The sequence below is a fragment of the Fulmarus glacialis genome, unplaced genomic scaffold (genome assembly GCF_000690835.1).
Source record: "Fulmarus glacialis isolate BGI_N327 unplaced genomic scaffold, ASM69083v1 scaffold41371, whole genome shotgun sequence".
Lineage (NCBI taxonomy): Eukaryota > Metazoa > Chordata > Aves > Procellariiformes > Procellariidae > Fulmarus > Fulmarus glacialis.
The window spans coordinates 12,104-22,662 of NW_009194185.1; the positions used below are offsets into that span (position 1 = coordinate 12,104).

The 10,559-nt window shown below is 44.9% G+C and overlaps 1 protein-coding gene across 1 annotated transcript in view; it reads left to right on the forward strand.

Moving 5' to 3' along the window:
• The window catches only part of MEGF9 (multiple EGF-like-domains 9), a gene marked incomplete at its 5' end in the record, with an annotated part of 9,890 nt that extends 6,646 nt beyond the window's left edge, over positions 1–3,244 (forward strand). The window contains one exon of the mRNA XM_009587683.1: positions 2,308–3,244. Coding sequence (XP_009585978.1) covers positions 2,308–2,762 — 455 coding nt within the window. The remainder of the gene's footprint in view (positions 1–2,307) is intronic.
• Between the last annotated feature and the right edge of the window lie 7,315 nt (positions 3,245–10,559).

Here is a 10,559-nt window from a genome sequence, read left to right on the forward strand (position 1 = left end):
GGACTTAGTGGTGCAGCATGGCACTGTGCCACCCAGCCGAGCATCGCAGCCTTCCCGAGAGCTGGCGCGTGGGCTGCTGGCACGGCCCCGGCTCCTGCCGGTGCTCATTCATTGCAGGAGGCAGCAGAAGCTTTGCAGAGACTACATTTCAATCAAGCAGCTGGATATGATGCTCACGTCAAAGCTGCCAAAGCAGCCCATTGACCGAACAGCTGCCGCTCTCAAGGAGCTTCTTTAGGACATCTGGAGGGCTGGCACGGCCCCGTTGAGCGGAAACAGGCATCGCTGTATCACGGCCCCAACGCGACAGCCCGCGGTCAGAGCACGGCACTGTTTCACCATGACGTTACTGTCAGTTCCAGGAAATGTTTTCACCCATGTGCCCCTTGCCAGCATTTAGCTGATGCTGACTCACAAATAAAGCCCAGAAAAGTCCTGTTTCCTTGCTGGTGAATCAGCCATTGTCTCTGTTCTGTTTTTTTCTAATTATAGCTACTGGCAGGGTTTGCCAAGAATTGAGTGTTGATGAAGGAATTTGGAAAGGATGACTGAATTCCTCATGCCCTTCTCCCAAAGCTGTATCCAGGAACCTCTTGCTCCTGTCACGTTGCTTCCTACTGCAAAATTCTGCCTGTTATCCCATAGAGAAATGCCTTCTGGCATTCAGCATCCTGAGTATCCTTATCAACCTAAGGCAGGACCTGCAGAGAAGAGAGGAGCTGCTGCAGGGAGGGACTCTGAGCAGGATCTAAATTAGGTGTGTGATGCCCCTCCAGAGGAGTTTCTTTCTCCATTGCCTGAACTGGGAACGTGACAGTCCAAAGTTAACTTGTGGGAGTTCCCCGAGGGCCCGTGGCAGGAGACGTGCTGAATATTTACATCTCCTGTTGCCGTTGGAGATGCATATAGTGCAAAAATTAGTCCTTCGGAAGTGACTCTCCTCCTCAGTCATAATTAGTAGACATTCTTTTCAGGAGAGCTGGATCAATACAGCACCGTCAGCTGTAATTGCTGCAGCTGTAAGTGGGCTTAAAATGAAGTTCCATTTCTGAAAGCAGAAAGAGAAACAGAAGAGAGTGGGAAAGAGAGTGCACAGAGTCTTGTGGAGCAATAGGTGTAGAGAACATTTTGGTTGATTGAGGCTTCACCTTCTGGAGGGTTCCTGCTGCCTGGACTTGAGAATCTAAAATAGATCAGGTCATGCTTGTGGAGAAAATGCTTAATTAGTTACATTTTGGAGCCTACTCAGGCTCTTATGGTGCTTTCTGAGGCCTATAGCTCAACCAGGTTGAAGAAGGCATAATGAATTCGCATCCCACTTATGAGATCTCCAGTGTTAACTTGTCACTGACTCCTAGATCTGGGAAGGGAGTTATCCCATGTCTGCTGGAAGCAAGGCAGGTTCTTGGCTATTTTGTGCCTGGGAACAGGCTGCAGAGGAAGACGGAGCTTGTGGCACAGTCTGGTAGTTCCCATGTTCTCATCCTTCATGTGCGGACATATGCCAGCGGCTGAAACCAAAACAGGATCCAAACTGGCTTCTGCTGGGTTCGAAAGCTTCATAAGAACATCCACAGTCTTTTTTTGTTGTGATTTGGCTACCTTCTGCTTCTGGTTATGCAGACTGGGGGTTTCCGTAAGATTTGTGTATGACTTCTTCATTCAAAAGCAGAACTGGGATTATTTTGCCCTTTTACATAAAGCAGCATAAATATTGAAACCCGTTGCTAAACACTGTGACAGCGGAATACTCATGGTTCATTTTTTCATTTTTGATCTTCTTGTACAGGTAAGGCAGAAATAATAATATTGTGAACATGATCCTACATCTAGTGTACTAACTGTGAAAGGTTTAAGTTCCTGGAGTCGCTGTGTCCTCCCAACCTGATTGTGCAGCCCACGTAGACAACAAGTGAAACTCTGCCTTTGTTAGGTTCAAAGTCCAGACTCTTGCTGAGCTTGGCAGAGCCCCGTTTTCATGGGCTGAATATGAGCTGGACTGGGTAGCTTGCTTTTGTCATGAGCTCATGTATCTAACACGGAATCTTGGCTACTGCACCTATCCATCCATCACCAGATTTTTCATAGGAATGCTGCAGTCAATGGGAACTTAGCACACTAAATTATTTAAAAAAAACAAACCCAACTCTGGCTAACCATTTTTGTAAACTATTTTGAAAAAATACCAGCTTTAACAGTGTAGACTTAATTGCCGTAATAACTGTGATATAAATGTCAAATCGCTTACGTTTGTGTTTGATTCCTCCTTAGCGTATTTTTATTGATCATTTTTTATTTGTTTTGTAGAAGCCACTCTTGGCCCAGAAACAAGGGAGTTTACAACTTCTGCTCCAAATGCCAGCAAGCCAACATCATTTTCAACGGCAGTGATAAACAGTACGTTGTCACCCACAACTATCCAGACTATATTTCCTATAAGTTCCTCTGACAATAGTACCTCTGCTTTTGCAGATGTTTCATGGACTCAGTTTAACATAATTATTTTGACAGTTATCATCATTGTTGTGGTCCTACTAATGGGCTTTGTGGGTGCTGTCTACATGTACCGTGAGTATCAAAACAGAAAACTTAACGCTCCTTTTTGGACCATTGAACTCAAAGAGGACAACATCAGTTTTAGCAGCTACCATGACAGCATACCCAACGCTGATGTTTCGGGGCTGTTGGAAGACGATGGGAATGAAGTCACACCGAACGGACAGCTAACGCTGACGACTCCCATGCATAATTATAAAGCTTAGAAGAAGTGATCCAGCTATTCCAAAGTTGGCTTAAAAAAGTTGCAGGGCTTGTTGAAGGGGTATCAGGATCCGTGCCAAGGCTCCACGCAGAGGAATTTGCTCTTCAGCTAGTCTTGTGCTGGGCATGCAGTAGCTTGCAGGTGAACAGAAAAAAATGTAGTACATCTGAATTTCAGGTAATATGGTGAAATACATTCAGTGTCCTGTTCTCCATAAAGATCCATAGGATTCACTGTTGTTAAGGACTTGATTATGCTGATCTGAATATATTTTTTTTTATGAAGAGGTGGTGGGGTGGAGAAAGCAGTACCCCACGATTAATCAGAAGCTACTTGATTTCCAGCCAACCTAACACTTATGTCTGCATCCTTTAGTTTGAAAAGTAGCTCATGAATTAACAGCAGATTTTTGGGAAATAGACCCATGTAAAGGCTTCATATTAGTTCCTAATATAAATTTGTTTGAAAAGGAGGACAAAAAAAGGGAAATAATTGTTCACTGTACGACCAAAAGGCAAGTAGAGGAGTGAGTTGCACACTTGAAAAAAGTCACCGTTACCAGTTTCCACTAAGCAGGGAAACAGGAAAAAAGATCATGAAAATATTGGAGTTAGGGAAGAGACTAAGCTTTTCCCTTTCTGAGTATTTAGACAGGGTGATGATGCTATTAAAACATAGCAATCCATTTTTTTTTCTAGGAGTTAATGAACTTGTATAGTTTCTGTGCAAGGGAAGACGACAAGACATCTCAGGGTTGCCATGTAAAAATAAAAGCTAGGCTTAATACCCTACCCTGATAGAAATGGTGTGTTCTGTATATAAAATGTAATATATCTTCTTGGAATTGTATTTGTAATTATTTGTAAAAAAGACAACCAACCAACCAACCAAAAAAACCCCAACAATAAAACCATGAACCCCTCCCCAACCTCCCCTATTCCCCAAGTCATATTTTATCATCTAGATTTTAATTGTACAGCGGTTAGTGGCGTTGTTTAAAAAGAAAAAAAATGAGGATTGTTTAAAATACTGTAAATTAGATGGCAATATTGTTGGAGCTGGGACTCTGGCAAACACCGACTGCTAAAAGCTTTTCTTCTAGTGTCATTGAATAACTTTCTTTTTTAGAGAAAACGTGAGTGCTCCCTACTTGCATCTGTCAAATTTACCCATTCCTTTAAATATAGAGTGAATACCAGTGTCGCCATGACTAGGGCCTAGTAGGTGTCCAAACGTCAGACGTACCATTCTGTTACTTGCTTTTAAATCTTTATACAAAATGCAAATACACTGTCATGAATGCATTGAGAGCCTGATCTCGATGGCCAAGCTTTTCCGAAGCGGCTGCTCATCACATGAGTGGATCTCATTGCCATCTCTCCCGTGCTGACACGGTGACGGGACTTGCCGGAGGGCTGCGCGCAGCCTCCCGGCCTCTTGAAGGGCAAAAGCAAAAATCTCCTGGATTTGGGTGGAAACGGCTTTCAGCCGACGAGCTTCCAGGAGCCGATCTGCGCTTCTAGGCTTAAAAGCTAAAAGTGCATGGATGCTTTCAGCAAATTTATGTAGCACAAGGGGTGATGGGGAATCAGCTGTCCGAAAAACCTACAGGGAACGTTAGGTTTTACAGATTCCCCTGATTTTCGTGGGAGACTGGCGGACTGTTAGCGGAGGGAGAACAACTAATGGGCAGCACAGCACAGGGAGGTGGCACCAGGAGCTTCTCGCTTGGTACCTGCAGCGTGCATGCGTGCCTCGAGGCAGGCACCGTGCCCTCCCTGTGCTGGGGAGCCGCCAGGTCCGACCCATGAAAATCAATACCATTACATTTAAGCAGGGCGTGAAACAAATATTTCACCTCACTCATGACCAACCTCAGAACTAGAGCTGCATTGCTGTGCGTGTTGGTGCTTTGCAAGCGATTGATGCTGAGGATAAATGAAGTACCTGCTAAAGGTCAGCAGGAGCTGACTGATGCATCCTCAGAGCCAGGCAAAAGTAAATGTTTCTCAAGATGAGAAATGGTAGGAAGAATGTGGTGATTATTTATTTGCTTTCTGGTGCTGCATGGAGGCTTTTCTTATCATTGGAGATTTTTTTTGGGGGGGGGGGGAATAGGGGCTCTAAACACATGCACAAAGATGCCATTTCTGCCTCAAAAACTTGCTGCCTGATTTAAAGTGAGGCATGGCAAGTAAGAAGGAAAATAGTCGAGGGTGACCAAGGGGAATGGTGAGGGCAGAATGTGATATTGCACATAGGCCTGAGCCGATGGAAAAGCTCCCATTGTCTGCTGTGGGCCTGGGTGAGGTCCCGTAGTTTAGGTAGTAAGTTTGGCTGATTCAGAGCAATGTTACTTTTAGTTATAAAACGGGGGAGGACTGGAGGAGAAAATCTGGATATTGCTAATCCTCGAGTTACTCATCAAACTTTTAAAGAGCAGAGTGGTGACAAAATGGAAAATTTCCTACAACTTGTAACTATTTAGTAGTGCTGATTTAGTGATACACTTGCACTCGGTCACTTCATAGGGTGGGGAAAGGTAATTTAGGAAGTGTTAGCTTCTGGGACTAATGCTAGCAGACAAAGTGAAGGACAGATTGTTCACTTTAATGTTTCCAAAATATTTTACTAGATCTTTTAATCTTTGCCACGAAACACCTCTTCCTCAAATTTTGGTATGACCGTAGGCTACTTTGTAACAGGAATAGGCTTTGATTTTTCTCTCACTGTAGAAATAATGACCATCTGCAAAACCAGCGTGTGAGTTCAGATGCTGAGCCTACCACAGCACAGGAGGCGTTTGCATCTGGGCTGCTTCTGACCTCCAAATCACTCTGAACGCTTTGTGTTTGAGCCTCGAGTTTGAAAAGAGGAGGAGGTCAGGATGCCTTACAGTCAGTCTGCAAGGCAGGGTGGTACAGCCATGCTGTTGTCTGTGGGTCCCACACCTGAATGAAGGGATCTAGATGGCCCCCGTAGATGTGATGGGAAGCTTGGTTGGGCAGGGGGGACCCGGCTGCCCAGGTTTGGACAGCAGAGGAAAGCACAGGATGTTCTTTAGCAGGGACTGGAGCACAGCAAGGATGTGGCACTGGGACAATGCTTGTCGGATGGCAGAATGACTTGGCAGGAAAATACTAGCCACCTCCAGCCATAGAGGAGATGGTTCCTCTTTGGCATAGAGGAACAACATTTATAAAAGGAGATCGATGCCTCGGCAAAGAAAGAATAAACAGCTTTGTGTTCGACTTTGGTGATGTGAGATTATATCTTCCCTGCTCTCTCCATCAGTCATGCAGCTGTCCCCTGGGCACCACAGGAGCTGAGGAAGAAGCTGAGTTAGTTATATCTCCAGTCAGCTTAGGCTGTCATTGTATTTCGAGGGGGTGCAGAGCTAAAACACCTCTGCCAGGGTACTAAAGGCCACCAGGATCTGCCTGACGAAGCTTCCCAGATGTTGAGGTTTGCCCTACGCCATTTTGGGGTATGGGCAGGTAAACCAGAAATGGACTTTCAGGGCTGCATTGAGGCCCAACTCAGAAGCTAGCAAGGCAAGGGGAAGGCATCTGGGTGACTTCTAGGGCTGATGTGGCAATACAGGTAGACGTAGCTTTCCTGAAGGGCCACCATGCATCACCTTCTAACCGGGCATGCTGCTGTCTGGCTGCAGCGGTGTGGCTGTTGTGGAGAAAGGCAGTCGGTTGCATGGTATGGTAGCTGTAGAGCATAGAGAAGGTACGACAAGGCAGGTGAGGGCTGGGTGAAGGTGAGAAAGCTCTCAAGGCACGATCTTCGGGGTCATGAGGGCCCTGTGGATCCAGCTGGTCTGGACGGCGTGAGTTCAGTTCCACACTCAAATAACTGCAGGCAAGAGGATATAATGGAGCGGTTAAAGGGCAAAAAGCAATGATGTGTCAAAGGCAGCCTGGATGGCTCACAACTTAGGAGAGCATTTGGTAAGCACAGAGTGCAACAGACACGCAAAAATGTGATTGGGTTAATGTGGATTAGATGATCTCCAATCTTATGAACCACTGTAGCTAGAAATAACTGCATGGAGCACTAGCCCTGGGGAGCTGTCAGGAGATGTCATCCATTGGAATGGTAATTTCCTTGGACAGACTGAGCAAACTTAGCATGCTGGAAGCCATTTATGAAGGAGGAGGGGATGTATTCAGCATCCTTCAGGTATCCTGGGCCAGTGAACCACTGCTATACAGCATCTTTATCTCAAATGTTACATGCACTGTAAACGTGGCAGAAAGTTTGCACAGTCTCCTTTAAATAAAGGGTATAAGATTGAAGCCTAAAAATATGTTTCTCTTTAAAGTGAAGTTTTAAAATGAGCTCCCACAGGACTCTGCTCTTCATGTGTCAGAGGGATGGATTAAAATAAGAAAAATGTGGGCCTTAAAAGTTGTACTTGCTCCCAACTGAAACCCATCAGTCTTACTACACATCCAAATAAGGCGTCTCCTAAGCATATGCTATGCTTACAAATGCATTTCTAAAAAAAAAAAAAAGTGTATGATTTGAATATATGTCAGAATTTATACAGAAGAATGTTATTTAAAATGAATAAAAATAAATGTATATAATTTGTATCTATGCCACTTGGATATTTGCATTTGTTTTTTGTTCATTAAAGGTCAGCAGGAGTCTTCCCACTGATAGCAACCAGAGCTGGATCGAAACCTAAAGGATTGAATCTGATCTCATCCCAGTAATGACATTTCTTCCAAGAGAATTATTCCTTCATTATATGCCTGTATGTGAGATGAGAACCATGGCACAAAAATGTTTTTTAACATCAGATATTCATAAGTCCAGTTGGCATTCTGTGTCAGATAATCCATCTAAAAAAATGAGCCCTATGATCTCTTGTATCTGCTTATTAACCACTCCAGCTTTCAGCTATTTTCATTAACATGTTTGGTAGCTAGACAGTCAATGCGTATTTCCCCATTATTGTCTGTAATATTCACATAGACATATTTTGTCAGAGATGTATGCAGTCATTAAAAATGAAACCTACAGAGCAAAGCTAGAAATTGGAAGAGGCTATTGTATCAGATTTTTCTTCATGACCACAAAGGGTCTTTCAAAGGCAATTTATGTTATCAGATACTCTGAAATCCACATCTGTGGCGTAAACCATTTTGAATAGTTCTGGTAGTGTCTGAAAAAGGACCTATGGAAAACTCACATTACTTTCTCACTTGTCAGTGTTAGGAAATTGACTGTTTTGGTGCAGAAGCAAATACAAATGCTATAGGCCAGTCTTCCCCACTGAATGTTATGTCTAACTCTTTTGCCCTTATTAAGCAAAGAACTTGAAGAGAGGTAAGTCAGCATCAATTAAGCGAGCACTTAAAACTAAGTGTTCATTCAAATGTTTAACTGAGCCAGAGCTATGTAAGCAAGGGCCGCACTGCTGAAATTCCAGGGAGTTTATTGAGACCCGATTTGCATTAGCAGAACAGTTTGATTGTGTATGAATTAGCTTAGGAGAAGTTTTGTTCTGAACTGTAATAGGAGGAGGCATAACTGAATGCTGAACCAGGTCCCCAGAGTAGGGTCTTGAGAACAGGACGGCAAGGAGGACCTGTGCTCATCTGACAGTGACATCCGTCCTCCTTGTGCCGCCATCGCACTTCAGGCGCAGTGCACTGAGCAGCTGGCTTTCATCCTGCTCCTTGGGAGTTTGTGGTCAACTCATCCATACCATTACACTCACCGTAAGTATTTCTCTCCTAGACTCCCTTTAGTACTTTGTTTCCGAGGTGGTGAGGATCTCAGACTGCCTTGTAAAGTAGGGAAGTGCCATTCCAATCTGGCTTCCTGGTACGAGGATTTAGTATAATCTCCCCAAATGTACTACTAATTAAGATAAGGTTAAACAACGTTAAGCAGATTATCAGAAGGCAAGTTGTTAACTACTTCGAAACGATACACTTCCCAGCCCTTTCTGCCCCTTGCAGCTTCTTGGTGCTGCTGCAGATTTTAAAATATTGGGCAGTGCAGTAACCCAGAGAAATTTTCCATCATGTCTGTGTGTATATACATGTATATATCTATATGGCTTTGTCCATCAGACACCCATTTCATGAAGTGATGAACTTAGCAGGGAGAGCCCTGCTGACTTCCTTTCGAAAGATAGTATGTTGGGACATGAACCGTGTCTCTGCAGACACAGAGGTGCTTTACCAGCCCATAGCACACAAGCAGTGAATGATTTGCGCTGTACTTGTGGCTGATGGATGCTGATTTAATGGCATGCATCAAATATGTAACACCTTACTGTAACCTTAAACAAGAGCAAATAGGTATCATCCTTTCAGTAAGTGGACTCATTCATTTTATGAAGATCTGCTCTGTAAACATGTGAAGCCACATTTCAGACTGGCTGATCAGATCCTGGTGCCATATGGCAGACCTGATTTTGCAAACTTAATTTCAGCTTGGCAGAAGGTGAGGCGCTGCAAAAGGGGACCCGGTCACGTAAGGTGACAAATGTCTCCCAAGGGCAGTGGGGGAGTCGAAGGGACCAAACATCTCTAAGGGTCATCAGATCCCAAGTGCAAAGCGTCAGGCACGTCCAATTGGATAGCAGATGAGATTAAGAGCTTAGTTGTGCCAAGTAGTGCCTGACATTTCCTGGCAGTTTGGGGCACAAACAGCTGCTCCACCATGCACTTGTACACCTAAAATTGAAAGACAGAAGTAGGGATGGGAAGCCCGCCGTGACCATACACATCCAGTGGTTGCAATGGCTGCTACCACCAGTTTAGGGCATTTTAAAGGCTTACAACTTTCACCTGTTTTGAACAAAGAGTAGAGCTGGAGCAGGGACCTGGAGAAAATGGAGCTAACGGGGTACCGTGACAATTTGGAATAATAAAACCACGAAATTACCATAGCCCATGTTCAGCCCTTATCCACGTCCTATTTTCTAGCCAGATGATAGCAAGTGAAACGTGACACACTCAGTACCGAAGAGGAAACCGAATCTAACACTTAAGCACATGGTTACTCCTGCGGGCGAGAGCCAGGGGAGTGTCTCGCTGGAACGGAGCTTCCTTGTGTTACAGGTAATGCTGAGAGTAAGTCCTAGCACGATGCCCCAGTTGAGATTATAAATATTGCAGGAAAGTATTTCAATCCTACACGCAGGTTTCCAATAATGAATTAAAAAAGAGGGTGAAGAGCATGAGAAGGAAAGTGAGGTTTGGAGCTCCACCTGCTCCCGGAGTGGTCACCGCAGGCTGGGCCCTGCTGTGTGCGCACCGCACCCTCAGGGACAGTGGCATCTAGAAGGGAAAACTACGGCAGTATTTAATTCAGTTTAGCACTTCCAACTGTCGATGTTCTGAAATGTTCAACATAATTGCTTTTTCTCCCCAAAAAAGTGGGAGAGCTGCAACGCTTACATCTTCGCTTTACAAAAATAACCCCGATTGTTTCAAAATCAGCCTGCTTCAATGCAGGGCGGATTATGATAGCAGCTGGCTTCCCAGATTTTTCACCCCTGCCAGTTACAAAGAATAGTGACTAGAATTTGAAACTAAAGCGTAATTATTTTTCTCTCCAAGTCTGATGGCGGTTTGGCGCCGTGGAGGACATGGAAACAATCAGCTCCGGCGGCTCTGCCAGGCCTGGCAGGAGCCCGGGGTCCCGGCGCACCCCAGCAAAAGCCTCTTCCAAACGCGTGTTTCTTGGAGCAGGGCCCGAAGCCACCCGGGGAGAGGCGGGGGCCGCTCCTCGCCGCCGCCCTCCTCGCACCGCTGTCCCCCCG